At 41.9% G+C, this 22,714-nt stretch overlaps 1 protein-coding gene, 1 non-coding gene and 1 pseudogene across 2 annotated transcripts; 1 reads left to right on the forward strand and 2 right to left on the reverse strand.

Annotated features, from left to right (window-relative positions):
- Positions 1-206: 206 nt before the first annotated feature.
- STMP1 (short transmembrane mitochondrial protein 1) lies at positions 207-17,143 on the reverse strand. Its single transcript, XM_032275908.1, has 3 exons — positions 16,916-17,143; positions 2,645-2,698; positions 207-1,334 (listed from the first exon to the last, which is right to left on the reverse strand). Exons 1-3 carry the CDS (start codon positions 17,126-17,128, stop codon positions 1,260-1,262), a joined length of 342 nt encoding a protein of 113 aa, XP_032131799.1. The 5' UTR covers positions 17,129-17,143; the 3' UTR covers positions 207-1,259.
- On the forward strand, positions 13,872-13,975 carry LOC116550456. Its single transcript, XR_004268424.1, has one exon. It is a non-coding gene; the product is annotated as a U6 spliceosomal RNA (small nuclear RNA).
- A 3,167-nt stretch (positions 17,144-20,310) lies between the features above and the next one.
- LOC116550123 lies at positions 20,311-21,504 on the reverse strand (annotated as a pseudogene).
- Between the last annotated feature and the right edge of the window lie 1,210 nt (positions 21,505-22,714).

A 22,714-nucleotide genomic window follows, 5' to 3' on the forward strand; every position in this document is an offset into this window, starting at 1 on the left:
AGAATCGTATGCAGCCAAAAAAAGAATGAGGTTCCTTGCTACTTACATGCTAATATAGAATTCACTCCATTTAAAAAAAAAGGCAAGGAGCAGACCTATATGTATAGTTACTATTTGTGTTACACGTGTTTGTTTAGGTACAGACTCTTTCTCAATAAGGCAAAGTGGTAACAGTAGCTTGCCAAAGAGGAGCCAGGAGCCAGAGAACAGGGGTGGGAGAGGCCCTTCATATGAAATTACTTTTGTGTCTTGTCCCATGGGAAAAATTGATTATTTAAAAGTTTTTTAATTTAAAAAATATAAGAGCTGATTATACATTTGACAAATACAGGGAAATTCTGATTGCAGGAAAAAACAAAGCATCAATTACAATGAGAAGCAGAAATTCTTGAGCCACTGATTTTACTATACATTTGGGCTACATTTTTTCTTAAGAGAATCACTACAAAGTAATAATATAAATACCTTTTTTAATGTGAAAAGGTATAAAATCTCCTTTAATAACTTTTCACTTATCCATCATATAATATCAAATATACCTGTAATCCCAAGTATGATCCTTTTGAGAAGGAAAAAAGTCAGATCAAATACATCATTAAGGAAAAACATGCACACTAAACAGGCTGAACGCTACTGGGACAAAGACCATTATTTTGCATATTTTTTCATTCCCCAATTTCTGACAGGATTCTCAGAATTGTTTCTTAGTTACTGAATAGCAAATTGATTTATTGGTTAAATTAGCAACTATGGAGCTGCCTAACAGTACAAAATAAATGAATAATTCACCAGAAACTAGCTCTAAGATATTAATTTTAATTACTTTGTAGCAACATAATTTTGTATCAAACGTTTAACAAGTACCCATTATAACTGCTAAACTGTGAAGTCACTATTATTTGTATCTGACCAGCTACACAAAACTCATCAGTTTTTCTCTTGACAAAAGGTAATAAAAATAGCAAACAATAAAGAAGACACTACTCATTAAATGTCATGTTTACTAATCTAGCACCATAATTCCAGTCTTAGGACCTCCCGTGCAGTTGGAAAGGGAACACCGGAAGAGGTGGGTATGTTGGAAATCTAGGGTAGTTCTCAAATTGGGGCCCCATTTTGCTTGCAAAAAACACAGGGTCTAGCAAAGAAGAGGAACACTGAGGCTGAAGATGAAAACAAAGGCTTTTGGTTCAGATGGTAAAGGAGGCCCTCAAGAGCAGTAGCATCAGTGTATCCCGAAGGCAGTGCTGGAGGCAGCCTCATGAACTAGGGGGTTTCTTCTTGGCATCCAAGTCCTTTTTAATTTCTTCAAGTTTTTTAGCCAGGTTTGGTATCTTTAAAGAGAAAAAAGATTATTACAATTTTGCATCTACCTAATCAATATTCTTTTACTTCTCTTCCTCCAAAGATAAATGATTTTACAAGCTTTTATCTTCCTCTGAAAGAGATCTGCTAAATAGTGGTCATTTCTTTTTGCGTTTTTTTTGTTTTTTTTGTTTTTTTTTTCAGATAGGGTCTCACGCTGTCACTCAGGCTGGAGTGCAATGGTGCAAACACAGCTCACTGTAGCCTTGACCTCCAGAGCTCAAGCAATCCTTCCTGCCTCAGTCCCACAAGCAACTGGGACCACAGACATGCCACAACACCTGGCTAATTTTTGTATTTTTTGTAAAGACGGGCTTTCGCCATGTTGCCCAGGCTGGTCTGAAACTCCTGAGCTCAGGCAATCCGCCCCCCTCAGCCTCCCAAAGTGCTAGGATTACTGGCATGAGCCACTGCACCCCACCAACAGTGGTATTTTTTGGCTTCATAATTGCATATGAGAGATATCAGAAGTTGTCAGATAAGTATGCTTCTTCTCTGAAAGCCACTTCTACTTTTGTATACCCACTTAACTGCTCGATCTGGTGCCAAGTAAAGGTTGTACATATAAACAATAAATGTGACATAATAAAGCCCCTGCCTAGAAAACCAGGTGACTCAAAAGAAGGTTGACAAAAGGAATTCCCTTTGTCATACTAAAAGCTTTACTACAAAATAAATCAAGTTAATATCACGTTTCCCTTGCTTGTCTTTTTCAAACACCTGTCCAGGATCTCCATTCATAGGCAGCTGCACCACCTGGTTTTCAACATCACCCTCTATAAAGTAAGGTTAACACAACTTCACAAAACTCTGTCCTCAAATGTACTACACTTAGAATTTTTGAGATGGAACATAGATCTACATTTTTTAGTCCTCCTACCCATATGTATCTCCAAAATTCTAAGTCATCTCTACTACTGGGTAGTGGGGCTGAAAAGATTATCCAATTAATCTTTAAATTCTCACTTATCACATGATTCCAAAAAAAATTTTAAGAGCCCAACTTAATATTACTCTGGGCTACTAAGCCACAGCTGAGGATCACCATGAGGCCAGCCACACCGAAGGGATTTTGCCCTCTTGTGGTGACACAGAAGACAGATGGTTCATGAGTTGGATTACTTTTTCAAACAATGGCAAACCACTCTACAACATTCAGGAATTTTCCTCAGCCCTATGGACTTCATTAATGCTAGAAGGCACACCTTACCTCAAACAAAGAAAAGTCACTCTAAAACAGTTACATGGAATCAGGGAGGTCATAGACACGGCCACTTACGTCATAGTTCTGAGCCAGATACATTCCAACCACGTTGCCCAAAGTAAATCCAAGCTGAAAAATAGAACAGGAAGAGTTACAGTGCATATCGAGTCCTGTGCCAGTCTGATTCCAAACTAAAACACATAGACAGTATCTTCCTAAGAAGCTTAGGACAGTTAGAAGACCTTGGTGTCCAGTATAGCACTGTGTACAACATGAGATTCACATTTTTCTTCTATAAACACAGAGATGCCCTCTGAAGTGGCTAACGAGCATACAAAAAAATAAATGGTGACACCAATCAAACATAAGAAGGAAAATAAAACAACAAAAAAGAATAAAAGGTAACACTGTATAAATCTACCCTGAATTCTCTTATCCCCACACAACCCACATAAATACTTGACTACAAGTTCTGGAAACTCAAGCTGAAATTCAGATTTTTCTTGTTGAATGCTGCAATTCTTTTGTCCTTTTTTGGTTATGGCTATTGTTATTTCTTTTCACATCAAATAAAAATTACTTGGTTTTTAAAGTATTCAGTGGGGGCCGCGCACGGAGGCTCACACCTATAATCCCAGCACTTTGGGCGGCCAAAGTGGTCGATCAGTTGAGGTCAGGAGTTTGAGATCAGCCTGGCCAACATGGTGAAACAAAAATTAGCTGGGAGTGGTGGCTCACACCTGTAACCCCAGCTACTCGGGAGGCTGAGGCAGGAGAATCGCTTGAAACCAGGAGGCGGACGTTGCAGTGAGCTGAGATCGTGCCACTGAACTCCAGCCTGGGAGACAGAGCGAGACTCCGTCTCTAAATAAATAAATAAATAAATATTCAGTCAATTCACAGGATCTTAGAAAATGAAGGGACTCTCACAGTTTACAAGCTCTTCATAGTTCAAAAGAGGGACTTGCCCAGGATGGAAAGGGACTTGTCCAAGGTCATTCCCAACAAGGAGCACAGGACAATCTACATTAGCTTCAAACTCAAAAACTAAAATATGTGATGACAGAGATGAAGAGAAAATGCTGACACACCACTGAGAGCACATATGGCTTAGCACTCTGCCACGGGTACAGTCTGACAGGCAGGACATTTAAGATCGGTGGGAAACACAGCCCTAACTCAGTGACAAGAGAGAGGCACCATTTTTAGAAAACTTTAAATATTTATCCCAATTGGTGACTGTTTTCCTAAACAAAAATTGGTTCATGAAAATTTAGATATACTCAAAAGGGCCAAGGCTCCTCAGCTTTGAGTTTTAATGATGATAATTCCCTGTTTTCCCCTGGTAATTAAGAGCCTCCATCTGGAGCTTAATTTCTCATTTTATAAATTCAGACTAGCATCTATTTTTTTCATCATTTTCTTTAATCAGCGTTGCTTTTATTCAATCAATAAGCAACAGAGAGGTTTAAAAAAAAAAAATAAAGTGCGGCACTTAACACCATCAATCACACATGGCATGGTTAACCTTATCTTCAAGTTGGAGAGGCACATAGGGGAACAGAATGCAGCAGCTGGGTCCTTAGTATGCTTTAAACTTACTAAGCTTGAAACACTAATAGCATAATTTAAATTGGTTTGTTGTTAGCAATAAGAAACACAAAACAGCTGGGCATGGTGGCTCACGTCTGTAATCCCAGCACTTTGGGAGGCCAAGGCTGGTGGATCACAAGGTCAGGAGTTTGAGACCAGCCTGGCCAAAATGGGGAAACCCTGTCTCTACTAAAAATACAAAAATTAGCCAGGTATGGTTGGGGGGAGCGCCTGTAATCCCAGCTACTAGGGAGGCTGAGGCAGGAGAATTGCTTGAACTTAGGAGGCAGAAGTTGCAGTAAGCCAAGATTGCACCACTGCACTCCAGCCTGGGTCACAGAGCAAGACTCTGTCCCAGGGGAAAATAAAATAAAAGCTACTGATAGACTATTCTGATCATTTGATTAATCAGATATGGCCTATAAAATCCTACTTTTACTAATGTGGCACCTTGAAGCAGAATAATTTTTTTCTCCTATGGGTTGAAACTAGGTAGGAAGAGGTTTTCCGAATTCATGAGCATTATTTACTTAAGAGGAAAAAAAATCAAATGAAAGTATTAGCTCTAACACCAAAAAGAAAAACCATGGGATTTTAAAACTTTCAAGAAAAATAATTGAGTTCTGGTTCCACCACTATTAAGTGGTGTGTCTAAAGCAAGACACTTTACCTCTCTGGAACTTTGCTGATTTGAGCTTCTTGATTTATAAAACACTATACTAACACAGTAATGTCCAGCTCCAACATTCTAAGATCCCTAGTTCTTACCATACATGTCTCTAAATAAATGTGGCATATCTAATGTGGCTTCATTTTGGCAACTTTGCCAGGCATCAGGGCACGAAAAACTCGTGATTATTTTAAAACACACCACAAAACAAAAACCATGAGCCTGTAAACAAGTCATATCCAATTCCAGTTTCAGAATACTACCAAATCTTCCAATGGGGTATTGTAAGATTAAATATACAAGAAAAATATCACTAAAAGAAATGTTGGGAAAAATGTATGAAGCCAGAAAAGTGCATAGAGTATGTTGCTCATGGGATGGTCAATAGGCAAGTTTAAACAAAAAAATAAAACCTAAATCTAAGGAACAGTGACTCAGTCTGAGGGGTTAGACTGGAGTCAGATTATAGGAGGTCTTGGATGAGTCTGAAACCTCTTTGCAGGCCAAGAATGCCTAACTTCTTCCAGGCCAAGACCTGGAAACCTCATCAGTAACTCTGTAAGCTGAATGCCATCACAATGTCCTGCTTCCCCCACATCACATGGTCACCCCTTAGTATTCCCTGCAGAGAAGACTATGGTTTAAGGAGTGCAATGCTTTCTTCCCAAGATCAACTCTAAGTACACTGCTATCACACCTTCTCTGCAATAACTTTGGGACTTTAACGGTATGAAAAAGTAGCTTCTTTTCTCAGGCACATTGGGGACAGTTAATGGTAAAACACTGCAACTTTGGGAATAAAGGACTGACATGAGGAAAGTAGCGTACAGGAAAAATAAATGGGAAGAAGATGCTGGAGCTAAGAGCCCCAAAAGAGAACTCTAGACTGGCACAGAGCAGTACACAACAGAAGAATCACATTTTCAGCTCTATAAACAGAGTACGCTAAGAATCAGTGAAGCTTCACAATCCATTATCCACAATTCCGAAACCCAACTCAACCCAAACTACATTTCATCATAACTCATTTGGTAGCAAGAGCATACCTGACCTGAACTAACAGGAGACTATAGCCTTTATCACACTTTAGTGAGAATAATCATTTTTTGCTATAGAAATAGAAATATTTAAATACAAGATCCTGCCTTAGACCCCCACTGGAAAATATGTCTCACAGCAAAAAATTAGTACATTTGATTACAAAGTGCTATTCCAGATGTTGCTGGGGGTGTTAAGTACCAAGGTACATGATGCAGCTTATTGCTTTTCCAAAATCTAAAAGAAATCTGATTTCCCAAACACATCTGACCCCCAAAGATTCTGATTAAGGGACTGCAGACCTTTAGACACTAAAAATCAGCTTCATATTTAGCCCCATGAGAGGATTAAAATGATCTCTGCCCTTAGAGAACTTAAATGATAAATAGGAAGAAATGGTAGGTAAAATAGTTATATAACAGAAGGCAGGACCCTGCACAGGATTTTCAATGTTAGACGCAGACGCTCCAAAAATCAGAATTAGGCCATCCATTAAGTGGCAAAATGGACGATGCAGAAGTGATTCTTTTAAGAAATCATACTTGAAAGATAATGTACCTCAGGTTGATATTAAAGCCTCTAAAATGCTAAGTGTTTACATTTAAACTGGTGATATGGTTTGGCTGTGTCCCCACCCAAATCTCATCTTGAATTCACACGTGTTATCGGAGGGACCCAGTGGGATATAATTGATTCGGAGGGACAGGTCTTCCCCATGCTGTTCTTGTGATAGTGAATAAGTTTCATGAGATTTGATGGTTTTATAAAGAGGAGTTCCCTAGCACAAGCTCTCTCTCTGCCTCCCACCATCCATTTAAGATGTGACTTGCTCCTCCTTGCCATGATTGTGAAGCCTCCTCATCCATGTGGAACTATAAGTCTATTAAACCCTTTTTTCCTGTATAAATTACCCAGTCTTGAGTATGTCTTTATCAGCAGTGTGAAAATGGACTAATACAACTGGCAAAAAAAAAAAAAAAAAAAGCAAAGAAATCTGAATGTGGAAATCAAGGCACAAGATGGGAATGAAGATGCGATAACTGGAATAAAAGAAACGGGCCTGACTGGAAAAGAGAATGTGAGTTAAAGAATGGAGAGAATTAAGTATGGAGAGCCAGGCAGGACTAGCTGATGTGCTTCAAAAAGCAGGCAAGGCAGCCAGGCACAATGGCTACATTTGTAATCCCAGCACTTTGTGGTGGCATACACCTATAGTACCAGCTACTCAGGAGGCTAAGGTGGGAGGATCACTTGAGCCCAGGAGGTAGACTTTACAGTAAGCTGAGATCATGCCACTGCACTCCAGCCTGGGTGAGAGAGGCAGGGGAGTTTCCTTCATATGCAATTATGGTAGGGAGCCACTGACTACTGTTTGCCCACAGCAACATGATGAAAGCACTGCCTTACAAGCATTCTCCTGGCAGCTATACTCAGAAAAGGCTAAGGAAGCAAGGATCTATTAGATGATGAAAAGATGTAGGAATAAAAAAAAGTAATTTTTTTCTTTTTAAGAAAACCCAGTACCTATTAAAGAAGAGTCGATTACTGTGGTGGCATAGGAGAGAGCAAGCAAACATGAGTGAATTGTTTCTACTGATCAATGAACATCAATGGAATAGAGTGGAGAGTCCAGGAATAAACTGTAAAGGCTTATGGTCAAGTGATTTTCAACAAGAGCAAGAGTGCCAAGATGTTCAATATAGTTAGAATAGTTTTTTCAAGAAATGGTGCTGGGAATAATCTTTTCAAGAAATGGTGCTGGGACAATGGGATATCCACATGCAAAGAATAAAGTTGAACCCCTACCTCACACTATATACAAAAATTAACTCAAAATGGATTAAAGATCTACATGTAAGAGCTAAAGCTATAAAACTCTTAAAAGAAATCACAGGTGTAAACCTTCATGAGTGGGGCTGGGCAATTAGTTTTCTTAGATATGACACCAAAAGTACAAGTAACCAAAAAATAATAATAATAATTGGACTTCATCAAAATTAAAAATGTCTATGTTTCAGAGAATACCATGAAGGAAGTGAAAAGAAAACACACAGAATTGGATAAAATATTTTCAAATATATATCTGATAAGAGACCTGTATCCAGAATATACAAATAATTCTTACAACTGAATGACAAAAAATAAATAACTCAATTTAAAAATGGGCAAATTGGCCAGGCACAGTGGTTCACACCTACGATCCCAGCATTTTGGGAGGCTAAGGTGGGTGGATCACCTGCAGTCAGGAGTTCAAGACCAGCCTGGCCAACTTGGTGAAACCCCATCTCTACTAAAAATACAAAAATTAGCCAGGCATGGTGGTGGGCACCTGCTTAAACTCAGGAAGTGGAGGTTGCAGTGAGCCGACACTGCACCACTGCACTCCAGCCTGGGCAACAGACCGAGACTCCATCTCAAAAAGAAATAAATAATTAAAAAAAAATGGGCAAATGATGTGAAAGGATTTCTCCAAAGATACAAATAGTCAACAAGCACATGAAAAGATGCTCAACATCATTAGTAACTGAGGAAATGCAAATCGAAACCACAATGAGGAACTATGTCACGCCCACTAGAATTGCTTAAACAAAAACAATAACAGCAACAACAAATGTTGATGAGGATATGGGGAAATTGAAACTGTCATACATTACTGGTGAAAATGTAAAATGGTACAGCCACTCTGGAAAATAGTCCAACAGTTCCTCAAAATGTTGAGCATAAAGTTACCATACGATGCAGCAATCCTACTTTAGGGTATATACCCAAGAGAACTGAAATGCATATCCATGGGCCGGGCGCAGTGGTTCATGCCTGTAATCCTAGCAGTTTGGGAGGCCGAGGTGGGTGGATCACCTGAGGTCAGGAGTTCAAGACCAGCCTGGTCATCATGGTAAAACCCCATCCTTAAAAAAAAAAAGAAAAGAAAAAACAAATACATACCCACACAAAAACCTGTACACAAATATTCCTAGCCAGATTACTCATCATAGCCAAAAGTAGAAACATCTTGAATGTCCACCAACTGGTGAAATAATTAACAAAATGTGTTATATCCATACAATGTAATATTTACTCAGTCATAAAATGAAGTACTGATTCATACTACAACATGGATGAACCTTGAAAATGTTATAAAAGGCAGTTAGAAAAGACCACATATGATTCCATTTAAATCAATACACTGACCAAAAAAAACAAAAATTGATCATTTTATTTCTTAATTTGAGACTCAGGTAGAGAAGCAGTCAAAAGCCCTCTCCATTCCAAGGAGACGGAAAAAAAAAAATCTCTATTTTTGTGTCTTAGTGTTTAAACTTGGTGTGGAAACATTATCAAATGTGTTTAACAATTGCTTCAAATAATAAAACCTACATACTATACATTAAAATAAAATCTGCTGAAGATATAGCCTACATCTCTTCTACTACAACCACAGAGAAAGCACATTTTTAAGAGGTAAGCTAGGTTTTACATTCAATAAGATTCCTTGGAAAATAAAGAAAGGGGGAGAAAAAGCTGTTACTACTTTGAGCCAGTCTAAATAGGGACATTCGTGAAAAGTCAGCCCGTAAACACTCTGGAACAGATGCACAGGTGGAGCTGGTTTGCCTGTTCTCAGAGTAACTGATTCAAATATTCAATTTTATGACTGAGAGTAGTAATGAGGCAAAAAAGGAAGACCTAAAATTAAATGAATGAAATCAATCACCAAGTATTGACTAAGTGACCCCAAAACTAACCCATGTACTTGGTATGCAAGTACAGGGTATAGTACTTCTTCCCATGGAATTTATGACCTAGTCTAGAAAGCCAAAACTAAAATACATGAAGGTACAGTGACTACACCACAGCACATGACCATGTTGATGGTCTCAAACGGACCACAGAGTTTAAGTACTTGTATTAGAAATCTACTAACAAAATTTATACTAACATATTAAAGGAGAAAAATCACATCATCAACCGATGGAGAAACACCATGATAAAATTCAACAGCTGGCCAGGCATGGTGGCTCATGCCTGTAATTTCAGCACTTTGGGAGGCCAAGGCAGGAGGATTGCTTGAACCCAGCGTTTGAGACCAGCCTATGTAACTTAGTGAGACTCCCCCTACAAAATATTTTTTTAAATTAGTCAGTCCTGGTGGCGTGCACCTGTACTCAGGAGGCTGAGGTGGGAAGATAGCTTGAGTCCAGGAGGTTAATGCTGCAGTGAGCCATGATTGCATGAACTCCAGCCTGGGTGAGAGTGAGACCTTGTCTCAAAAAAAAAAAAAAAAAAAAAGAAAGAAAAATTCAATAGACAATCACAATGAAAACTCTTAAACTAGAAATTAGAAGGAATTTTCCTAGTTAAAAAAAATCACAAACATCATACTAAAACTTTAAATTTCTACTAAAAGTAGAAACAAAACTAGGTGTCCACTCTTGTCACTTCTGCTGGAAGTCCTAGCTTACACAATGAAAGGAAGAAAGGACAGACAAGTAAGAGTAATAAAAATTGGAAAGGGATACAAAACTGTCGTTGTTACCTTCACTGGTTCACTTCCAAGTTAATCTACAGACAAACGACTAGAGCTAAGAGGTAGACAAGGTTGCTGGATACAAATCAATATACCAAAATTATTTGCATTTCCATACATCAGCAAGAACTAATTTGAAAATTAAAAAGACCACCACTCACAACAACACAAAACTAAAACATACCTAGAAATAAACATAACAAACAAGGTGCAAGGTAATTATTCAGAAGCTAATGAAAAGACATGTGAGACCTAAATAAATGAGGAAATGGAACATAATAGTGTAACAGTGTAAGGCCAGGCATGGCGGTTCACACCTGTAATCCCGGAACTTTAGGAGGCAGTGGTGGGCGGATCACATGAGGCCAGGAGTTTGAAACCAGCCTGGCCAACGTGGCAAAACCTGTCTCCACTAAAAATACAAAAATTAGCTGGGCATGGGGGCACACATCTATAATCCCAGCTACTTGGGAGGCTAAGGCACAAGAATTACTTGAACCTGGGAGGCAGAAGTCACAGTGAGCCAAGATTACACCACAGCATTCCAGCTTTGGTGACAGAGCGAGACTCTGTCTCAAAAACAAAACAAAACAAAGATAACAGTGTAAAGGTTTCAGGAGCATATCTTCAGGAGGGCCTCATGGGAAAAGATAAGAGTGGGACCATGAAGAGTAATTAGAAAGGCAAAAAGGACAAAGGGAAAACCAGTCGGGTGCAGTGGCTCATGCCTGTAATCCCAGCACTTTGGAAGGCCGAGGAGGGTGGATCACTTGAGGTCAGGAGTTCAAGTCCAGCCTGACCAAAATGGTGAAACCCCATCTCTACTAAAAAAAAAAAAAAAAAAAAAAAATACAAAATTAGCCAGGCGTGGTGGCACACGCCTGTAACCCTAGCTACTTGGGAGGCCGAGGCAGGAGAATCGCTTGAATCCAGGAGGCGGAGGTTGTAGTGAGCCGAGATCGTGACATTGTACTCCAGCCTGGGCAACAAGAGCGAAACTCTGTCTCAGAAGAAAAGGGGAAAAGAGAAAAAAAGAAAACCATGTGGGATGGTATTAACACAAGATGGTTCACAGGTTGGTTACAGATCAGTAAGATTCGCTGAGCCAATCTAAAACAGAGGACTAGATTACCAAACCTTGAAAGTACAAGTGGTTATTTATTATTTGATGTGGCAGGAGGCAGAGGCCATCGGCAGTTTCTGAGCATGTGGATAAGGTAATTAATATGGGATGATTACTCTGGCAGCTACAAGAGAGGACAGAGCCAAGGTTGGCAAGAGAAACGTGTAGAGGCAACAGCCCTGATTCTCTACGGCTTATCAGACTATATGGTGCCATGTTTTAGAGAGGATTCAAAAGCTAGAATATTTAGAGAACTGTAACCAGCACAAACTTGAAATCGTGAAGAATGGGTGGAAGAAGCAGAAAAGTTTAGCCTAAAGACCAGACAGGAGGGGGAGTGAGAGAAGTGCCAAGATAGAATGCTCTGCGAATGCATAAAAGGTTCTCATTTAAATTAGAATTGCTCTTTAACACTGAGAAGAACCAGGTGAGGAAGCACTGACCAAAATGAAACAGGTTAACAGAGGAAATAATGAGCCTGTTGTAATGAGGTGACCAGATACAAACAGGATGCCCTTAAGAAGTGGAGACTGAAGCACAGGCACGTTAGCTGGACTACAGAACCCAAAATATAACCCTTCCAACTCAAAACCTACAATTCTACACCAGCCAGCTAGTGCAGACAGTCCAAGAGTGGAATGAAAAGGACCTGCTCGACAAAGCTGGCAGTGGGAACATATGGAGCGAACTCTTCATCAGGTGAGCAGTAAAGACTGAATGGCTTAAAACGATAGCTAACATTTACTGAGAGTTTATTATGTGCATTCTCTCTCCTTTTTTTTTTTTTTTTTTTTGAGATACAGGCTGTCATATAGGCTGGAGTGCAATAGCGCAATCTTGACTCACTGCAACCTCCGTCTCCCATGTTCATGCGATTCTCCTGCCTCAACCCCCCCAGGAGCTGGGATTACAGGCACCCGCTACCTGCCAGGCTAATTTTTGTATTTTTAGTAGAGACGGGGTTTCGCCATGTTGGCCAAGCTGGTCTCAAACTCCTGGCCTCAAGTGATCTGCCCACCTCGTCCTAGCAAAGTGCATTCTCTTTTCATGAGTAAACTCATGTTCTTCCCAATGTTGTAAGACAGGTACTATTATTGCCCAATTTATGTTCAGGAAACTGAGGCACAGCGCAGTTAACTAATTTGTTCAAGATTACATAGTAGGTAAAATATGTGCCTGGCACATGACAGGTAAATAATACGGAAAGTAAAGGAGAGAAAAAAATTAAAGATTATGTCAACATTTCAAATTTGAGAGACTTAGGGGAGGGGAACAAAGAAGGTAGGTAAGGTCGGGAACGGGGGAAGAGGGGAAGAGAGGGAAGAGGTGATGAGTCCAGGATAAGACAAAAATATTCAGCTGGCAGCTGATACCATGAAACTAGAACTCAGAGAAAAGGACTCAGGTAGTGTTGGTAGCTGTCTGCAAAGAGGTAAAAGGGGATGGCATGACAAGGAACACACTCCTTAAGGGGATTTTGGAGAGAAGAGCAGAGGGTCAAGGACTGAGTCTTGAGCAATATACGGAAACCAAGAGCAGGGAGAAGCAGCCAGTAAAAACAGGAGAGATGAGATAGAGCAACTTCCCAACTGGTACACCCAGATATGATCCCCTCAGCCCTTGGAGCAGCTAGACCTCACTTTCCTCTATCTAAGTTCCTTTGTAAAAGTAATTATAAGCTGGGTGCAGTGGCTCACGCCTGTAATTCCACCACTTTGGGAGACCAAGACAGGGGAATCACTTGAGAGGCCCAGAGTACTAAGATATGGAGTCGTAAAGGCCATGGAGGAGAGATTAAAGACAAAGTGATTTAAGAGCACTGAGTGCTTTGGGCGTCAAGAGGTAAGGAAAGTAACAGATGGCTGGGCATGGTGGCTTACACCTATAATCCCAGCACTTTGGGAAGCCGAGGCAGGCAGATCACCTGAAGTCAGGAGTTCAAGACCAGCCTGGCCAACATGGTGAAACCCCATCTCTACTAAAAATATCAAAGTTAGCTAGGTGTGGTGACACACTCCTGTAATCCCAGCTACTCAGGAGGCTGAGGCAGGAGAATCGCTTGAACCCAGGAGGCAGAGGTTGCAGTGAGCCAAGATGGTGCAACTGCACTCCCAGCCTGGATGACAGAGTGAGATTCTGTCTCAAAAAAAAAAAGAAGCAACAGATTACAATAACAGCATCATAGGCAGTGTGCACAAAGCCCCCAGCAATGTCATCATGTTAGCTTCCCTCTGAAAGCATCCTTAAAATAACTCTAACTAAACCTTACAATTAAGGAAGTAGTAGCTTTCCTCAGGTACTGTTGGTAACTATCTGCAAAGAGCTGTCTTTTACTGCGGTAAAAGAAAGGGGGGTGCTCACTTTGACAGCACATACACTAAAACTGGAATGATACAGACATTAGCACGGCCCCTGCGCAAAGATGACATGAAAATCTCTGAAGCATTCCACTAAAAAAAAAAGAAGTTGGCTGGGTGCAGTGGCTCACGCCTGTAATCCCAGCACTTTGGGAGGCTGTGGCAGGTGGATCACTTGAAGCCGGGAGGTGGAGGTTGTGGTGAGCCGAGATAGTGCCATTGCACTCCAGCCTGGACAACAAGAGTGAAACTCCGTCTCAAAAAATAAAAAATGCTAGGAGTGGTGGGTGGCTCAAGCCTATATTCCCAATATTTTGGGAGGCTGAGGTGGGAGAATTGCTTCAGCCAAGAAGTTCAAGACCAGCCTGGGCAATATAGTGAGACACTATCTCTACTATTTAAAAAAAAAAATTTAATAAAGAAGGAAAACTGCAGTAAAAGGGGGAAATCACAGAAACGAGGTCTCTTCAAGATAGGGACAATGGGCCCCTATTTTAATCCGAGGAGGAATATGAACAATGGAAGAAAGATATCAGCAATGTAAGCAAGTGCAGTGGTTTCCAGACTGCTCCACAAATGCCAGCTGTAGGAGAAACACCTGAGAGGGTTCCAAAATGTGAGATGACTGCACATACTTCCCTTGTGGCTGTTTCATCTCTTCCAAACCTTTCCTATCACCCATCTTTCTGAGAGAAGCTAATCCCCACTTTGGAGAAGAAACTAAATCAGGGTTCGAAGAACACCTTGCAAAAGAAAAACTGAACATTATCTGAATCCTTGTTGACTGCCCTGTTTTTAAGCTCTTTAATGTGTTAACTCATATTTAATCCTCACAACAAAACCCTGAAGTGGGTTTGCATTTTCAGATGTGGAAATGGAAGCGCAGAAAATGTCAATAGCCCACCCACGCTGTGGTAACAGCTTGAAAATGATGGGTTCAAACTGAGAAGTCTGACTCTGAAGTCTAACCTCTTAAACACTAGAACATGATGGTCATTGTTTTATAGATGAAATGACTGAACGCAAAGAGAAATACCTGCTCAACTTCAGAGTCAGTGACTCATCTGACAGAGGCGAAATCAATGTGAAAAGTAATGCTAACCACTTCTCTCAAAAAAAGCAAAAAGGTGGGAGACCAGAGAGTGAGAGAAATCAGTGTTCCAGTCACTTCTGAGTTAGGAATGTAATGGATGCCTTTAGCATCTCTCCATAAATGCTGAGAATTCTGAATTCTCAGATCAGAATCTGACCAGGCACAGTGGCTCATGCCTGTAATCCCAACGCTTTGGGAGACCTAGACACCTGTCTCTACAAAAAAAATTTTTAAAATTAGCCGGGGGTGGTGGTGCGGGCCGGTAGTCCTAGCTACTCCTGAGGCTGAGGTGGGAAGATTGCCTGAGGCCAGGAATTAGAGGCTGCAGTGAGCCAAGACTGTGCCGCACTCCACAACAAAGAGAAATCTTGCCTCAAAAAAAAAAAAAAAAAAAAGAAAAGAAAAAAAATAACACACAGTAAAAGTTTGTAGCAAAACCAAATAAACTCATTCTGCAAAACCACTTAGAAAGTTAATTGTAATTGAATCATGTCCTCTCAGTTTATCAATGAGCAACAGATATAGTAGGCAGCTCAATTACACTCTGGAGCTAAGTGATACCGCTTTTAATCTAGTGTTTACTACAAGAAAATGACTGTCACTATTCTAAACTCCTAAACTAACACCTAGTTAGGACACTAGAGAAACTCCTAGAGGCAAAGGAGCAGCCCCATCTTAGCTGGGCAGATTAAGGATACTCTTTTGACTAATTGGATAACAATCCATTACCAACTTTCACGAAATGACAGAAGGGGTGTGTTTTGTGTTTTAATCTCTTTGATAAAGATACAGCATTTGAGCATGATGGCTCACGCCTGAAAGCCCACCACTTTGGGAGGCCAAGGCAGGTGAGTCATCTGAGGTTAGGAGTTTGACAACAGCCTGGCCAACACGGTGAAACCCCCTCTCTACTAAAAATACAAAAATTAGCCAGGTGTGGTGGCACGTGCCTGTAATCCCAGCTACTCAAGAGGCTGAGGCAGGAGAATCGCTTGAACTCAGGACGCAGAGGTTGTAGTCAGCGAGATCACCCCATCACTCCAGCCCGGGCAACAGAGCAAAGCTCCGTCTCAAAAATAAAAAAATAAATACAGCATTTGGAAAAGCATCTCATTTCCAGAGCACCAGATCGCTATTGAACATCTAAATATCTGCGTCTTATAAGAATTAGAGGTTGAAAGCATCAAGTTTTGAATGCACAATAGCTTGGCAAAAAAAAACTTGAACTTGAAAATTTGATGAGCAAGTTCTCCTGGAACCTTCACCAGGCAATCTTTGAAATATACTGAGTTTCGCCTGAAAACTAGTTTTTAACTCAAATAAGGAGCCAGAAGAAATAATCTGCTTACTCATGCTTACTCATTTGGGGAAAAATTACTTGTATACCAGTGTCCAACTCGCTCCTCCACGTCTGAAAGGTCTGATGAGGACTTAGCCTCTCGGACTTCGTGAGGTGGCTAATTTATGGTTTATTTCTGACCCTCCTACCTCCTCAGAGATGGCAACTAGCAGGGCTCTACATAAGAGACGGATCTGCGACTATATAATGGAATAGGAGCGCAGGAAGAAAGCGGGGTGGACTATGGAAAGTCATCAAGGACCACACAAGCTTTAATGCAAGGATTACACAACGAGCGCGGGGCGCGGCACACAACAAGTAGCTCTGGGAACGCACACTCTCTGACACCTGGAAGTTTTAGGGATTTGGACGGCTGCTGAAAAATACTGGCAAAGGGATTTTCTGGGGAGGCAGGAAGAGAACGGCCGCCCAAAGAGGCGACGACCACGCGCAGGGGCTGAAAGGACCGCGGGATCCACGCCAAGCCCGGCCCTGAGGCAGGCCGGGTCAGCGGGGTCGGCAGCCTTCGAGGGGGAAGAAGGGTCCGAGGCGCGTCCCAGGCGGCGCGCCACAGATAGCGTGCCCCGCTCTTCGGCAGCTCCACTCACCAGGAACTGGAGCATGATGTCGGTGGGGAGGGCGAAGAGGGTGCGAAGGGCGGCTGCAGCTCCCCGGGCCGGTCCGAGCCTGCCTCCCCATGCGCGGGGGCGGAACCCCCCCGTCGACTTCCGGGTCACGCCCCGCCCCGTTCCCCCGCTCCAGCCGCGCCCGGAAGCGACTCGCAGCGTCGCAGCGCCCCGATGTGCCCTGGCGGAGCGCATCTGCCTAACGGCCTAAACCCGCTGGGCAGCGAGTGCGCGCCGGGACAGCAAAGAGCGAGTCCCGAGCCTGGCTGGGCAGCCTTGAGCATCGCCCTCTGTAAACCTGGGCTGGGGCCCAGGAATCTGTATTACTCCCAGCACGCGGACGATTTTAATAATACCGCCCAGCTTAGGACTCCCTGGCCTAGAAGGACCGCGTGGGCAGCAGGTCTCATCCGCAGCTCAATCGTGGGATCTCTTGCAACATCCTCCACCTATGCCCAGCGGGACTTTGCGGGGAGGAAACGAGGCTTGTAGCTCTCAAAGCTCCGCAGGTGTGCTGTGTAACCAGCGTTGAGGACCTAAGGTAGAGATTGGGTGTTTAAGAAGCTCGGATGGCGGCCCTCTGATGTCAGAAGGCCAAAAACATTGTCCATCAGGGTTTCACGCAGGCCCAGTTGAGGGGTTGGTGGTGCCAGCTGGTTTAAACTGGACAGGAGCTGACCCCAAATTCCTGAAAAACAACTTAGGAAACCTTTATCAAGCAACCTAGATGTCTGAGATGTTATCCAACGGCATGTACAACATACTTTTTATTTCTGTGGAATGGAATCAAACCCAGACAGCGACGACATACTTTTTATTTCTGTGGAATGGAATCAAACCCAGACAGCGACTACAGAATATACGCTAGAAATTAGCAAAATGCCAGGAACGGAGCAGGAAAAAGACAAATGAGGCCTAAACACACAAAACCCTTCACTGGGATCTGCTGACCACAGCCAGAACCAGGGCTGGATCACACAACCAAGGCAGGTACCAGGTACCAGGGCTGCAGGAAGGGAAATAGGTAGGGCAGGGAAAGGCCCACACTGGGATACGGGTTTAGTACCAGGTAAACCACTCTTGGTATTTACATACAAAATCAGTTAGCTATATTTCTTAGACATAAACACACAGAAAGGAAGATTTGATCATTACGAATCTGTCATTTTGCAATATTGGTATTATCAAGAAATAGGGACAGTTCACTCAGATTCAAATTTCAGTAGCAGGAAGTAAATATCAGAACATCATCATTGTACCTCGATACAAAATCTCTACACTACTCAATATTGCCCTCCCTGCCCAACTCCAAAGGACCACTCCCTGGTGGCTGCCACTTCGCTGCTGACATCTCCAGGACATACCACGAGTGTCATGTGGCCCTCCGTAATGCTGGCGCCGCAGGCTTAAACAAGGCTGAGAAGCAGGAGTGAAACACGCCAAAGGCTCCGTGCTGCAAATACATCCACTTTCTTTTTACACAACAAACTTCTTTAAGGATCTGGTCACTCAACTGGAACGATAAATAGCTTTTTAGAAAAAGATTTAGAAGTCCTTAAAAAGGAGAAAGTGTACATCTTGATTACTCCAAACCAGTCATCTTCTTAAAGTAGAGCAGTTCACAGATTCTCGAAATCTATTCAACAGAGGCGAGCGTGTGTGGACCAGGAGGCAGCCTGCGTGGGGGTGGTGTCCTCCAGGTATGTGCCTGGCAGGGCTAGAGGAGCTGGTCAGGTGAGCAGGATACTGTACTCAGAGGTCCAGCTGGCCATCTGTCCTCCACAGAAAAAGCTGCCAACAAGTTAGGGTGTTTTGGTCCAAAAAATCCTGGTGGGGACAGGGAATTCCTGAAGGGAATACGTTTTTTAAAAAAAAAAAAAAAAAAAAGTCTAGGGGAAATGGGGGAAGGAGGACAAGAGCTTTCTTGGGGGGTGGGGGGAGGGGGACAGAGTCTTGCTCTGTCACGCAGGCTGGAGTGCAGTGGTGCTATCTTGGCTTACCGCAACTTCCACATCCTGGGCTCAAGCAATTATCCTGCCTCAGCCTTCCGAGTAGCCGGGATTACAGAGGTGCACCACCAGGCCAGCTGATTTTTTTTTTCATTCTACTTTAAGTTCTGGGGTACATGTGTAGATCTTGCAGGACTGTTGCATAGATACACAGGTGCCATCATGGTTTGCTGCCTCTATACCCCCATCACCTACATCAGGCATTTCTCCCAATGTAATCCCTCCCCAACCTCCCCACCCCTCACTGTCCCTCCCCTAGCCCCCTACCCCCCAACAGACACCAGCAGTGTGTGATGTTCACCTCCCTGTGCCTGTGTTCTCATTATTCAACACCGACCTATGAGTGAGAACATGCGGTGTTTGGTTTTCTGTTCTTGTGTCAGTTTGCTGAGAATGATGGTTTCCAGATTCATCCATGTCCCAACAAAGAATATGAACTCACCCTTTTTTATGGCTGCATAGTATTCCATGGCATATATGTGCCATATTTTCTTTGCCCAGTCTATCATCAGTGGGCGTTTGGGTTGGTTCCAGGTCTTTGCTATTGTAAACTGTGCCACAGTGAACATATGTGTGCATGTGTGTTTATAATAGAATGATTTATAATACTTTGGGTATATACCCAGTAATGGAATTGCTGGGTCAAATGGAATTTCTATTTCTAGATCCTTGAGGAATTGCCACACTGTCTTCCACAATGGTTGAACTAATTTACACTCCCACTAACAAGTGTAAAAGTGTTCCTATTTCTCCACATCCTCTCCAGCATCTGTTGTCTCCAGATTTTTTAATAATTGCCATTCTAACTGGCATGAAATAGTATCTCAATGTGGTTTTGATTTGCATTTCTCTAATGACCAGTGATGAGGAGCATTTTTTCATGTCTGTCGGCCTCATAAATGTCTTCTTTTGAAAAGTGTCTGTTCATATCCTTCTCCCACTTTTGAATGGGTTTATTTCTTGTAAATCTCCTTTAGTTCTTTGTAGATTATGGATATTAGCCCTTTGTCAAATGGGTAGATTTGCAAAAATTTTTTCCCATTCTGCTGGTTGCTGGTTCACTCTAATGATTGTTTCTTTTGCTGTGCAGAAGCGCTTAAGTTTAATTAGATCCCATTGATCTATTTTGGCTTTTGTTGCCAATGCTTTTGGTGTTTTAGTCATGAAGTCCTTGCCTATGCCTATGTCCTGAATGGTATTGAGGCCAGGCTAATTTTTGTAATTTTAGTAGAGACAGGGTTTCATTATGTTGGCCGGGCTGGGCTCGAACTCTTGACTTCAAGTGATCTGCCCGCCTCAGCCTCCCAAAGTGCTGGGATTAGGTGTGAGCCACTGCACCAGGCCCCAAGAGTTTTTACATAAAATAAATTTTTTTTAATTTTTAAGGGAGAAAGAGAAAAATCGTCTCTGAAATGGTTCTGAGGAAACAGAAAGGAGGATGATGGAGATGGTGTTTATTGTTGGCCTGCCCCGAGTAACTCAGCTGGCTTCCATCTGGAGTTTCTTCCTACTTCAGGGCTCTTCAGGCTCCAACTCTGAGCTGGAGTCGGAGCCCCCATCAAAGGCAGAGGCCGTGCTGCCCTTGGCATTGCTGCAGAGGATGCTGTCTGAGGAGGAACAGTTGACTTGCAGCTGGGCACTTGACCTCCCCTTTGGTGCATGGACTTGCTTCTTCAGAAGAGCATTCTGACGCTGAGGTCATCAATATCTTACTGGCGTGTGGTTTTCCCGTTGCAGATGCTGGATGTACTCTGTGGCTTTGTCTAGGATTTGGGCCCAGGATGCCTTCTTTCCTTAGAGTGATGGGGCTGAGTCCCACAAACTGAAAGCTGTCTTTGATGTGGTCCCTATGATTTCATTCCAGTGTATTATGATAGGCTCATTTGACAGCCGCAGATCGAAATCTCAGTTGTTTCTTGTCACTCTCCACCTCGATGTCATCATGATCACTCATTTCCTACAGCCCAGGGAGCAGCCACTGCAGCAGCAGCAGCCAGGGGAGGAGGCAGGGCAGAGGGGTCTGAGGAAGTCACTGACAAGAATCAGTCCCCTGCCTACACACACACACTCACTCGCTCTTACTCACACAAAACACGAGCAAGAACCACCTCCTCACTCCCAAACTCTCAGTTCCAAATTTAGCTGTATGTCTTGCCTCTTAAGAAGGCTTCATACTTCAGAGGTTTATAAAATGCTTTGATTTCATGCCCAGGCTCTTTGCTAATTATTTCTAAGTTCATGCCTGTGCTCCAGAAGATAGAGATAATCACATACCTGACCAGCGGAGCAATATGCACTATGACTACATTTTAGATCCATTTATTTATTCTTTCACATCCAGGACTTCTATTTACTAACAGAATGTTTTCCAGCTAAAGATAGTGTTTATAACTGGTGGGCAGGAAATTAATTACAAAATATAACACTGACAAGAGCCTTTAAATTTCTTTTTCTTTTTTTAAACCTGACAGCATAACTTTCTCTAAGCCAAAGCTGTTTTAAAATGATGCTTGAAGGCCAGGTGCAATGGCTTACACCTGTAATCCCAGCACTTTGGGAGGCTGAGGCAGCCAGATAACTTGAGATCAGGAATTCAAGATCAGCCTGGCTAACATAGTAAAACCCCGTCTCTACTAAAAATACATTAGCTGGGCATGGTAGTACATGCCTGTAATCCCAGCTATTGGGAGGCTGAGGCAGGAGAGTCACTTGAGCCCGGGAGGCGGAGGTTGCAGTGAGCCAAGATCATGCTACTGCACTCCAGCCTGGGCAACACAGTGAGACCCTGTCTCCAAAAAAAAAAAAACTATAATACTACAGAATAACTATCAATTTTATTCTATAGTATTATAGTATTTATTCTGTTACTACATGAAAGTGAATACTTTCTCCTCTCAGCAGTCTCGCCTATGTATTAGGCAGAAATAATTGCTGGCTGGCAATGGAAGTTTGCAGTTTCAGATGATGTAGTTACTTAAACATGAAAACAACAGGGTAAGAAATAGAGTGGTGATTATGTAAATGTTTTGTCCTAGGGATAACCATCATATTAATTACATGAGAAATACTGGCAGATAATTAAAGAAATTTCACATTCATTTCTAAGGAATAAATGCAAATTATTGTTGAGTCAGTTCTCCATATCCCCAGGTTCAACATCTGCAGATTTAACCAACCACAGATCACAAATATTCGGGGGGAGAAAAACCCAATATAACAGTAAAAAATAATACAAATTTTAAAACATAGTATAACAACTATTTATGTAGAATTTACATTGTATGAGGTATTATAAATAATCTGGAAATGACTTAAAGTAGGATGTATCTATATTATATGCAAACACTACGCCATTTTATATGAGGAACATGCATATAAAACATAGGTTTTGGTATCTGTGGGAGCCCTGGAACCAGTCCCCCCTAGATACCAAGGGACAACTGTATTGTCAACTTACATGCAGAAAAGAAAAGAAAAAGCTTAATAATTTTAGGAAAGAACTTGACTTTTTCAGACGTTTCTATAATACATTTTCATAATACTGAGTACACTATAAGAGCATGGCTGTAGGTTAGTAACCCTGAATATTACAATAGTGTAATGTAGGTACAAAGAGTGAAAAAAATAGAATTTTCAGGCTATGCCTTTAATTTGGCATTCAGAATAATATCTCTAGGTGAAAACCACCACTGTTGGTTTATTTGTTAGAATCTTGATAATGCTGATTATTTTCTAGATAAAAGATCAAAAGATTAGCCATACATTTGTTTTG

This window comes from Sapajus apella, unplaced genomic scaffold (assembly GCF_009761245.1).
Source record: "Sapajus apella isolate SASKATOON/1434 unplaced genomic scaffold, GSC_monkey_1.0 scaffold7, whole genome shotgun sequence".
Lineage (NCBI taxonomy): Eukaryota > Metazoa > Chordata > Mammalia > Primates > Cebidae > Sapajus > Sapajus apella.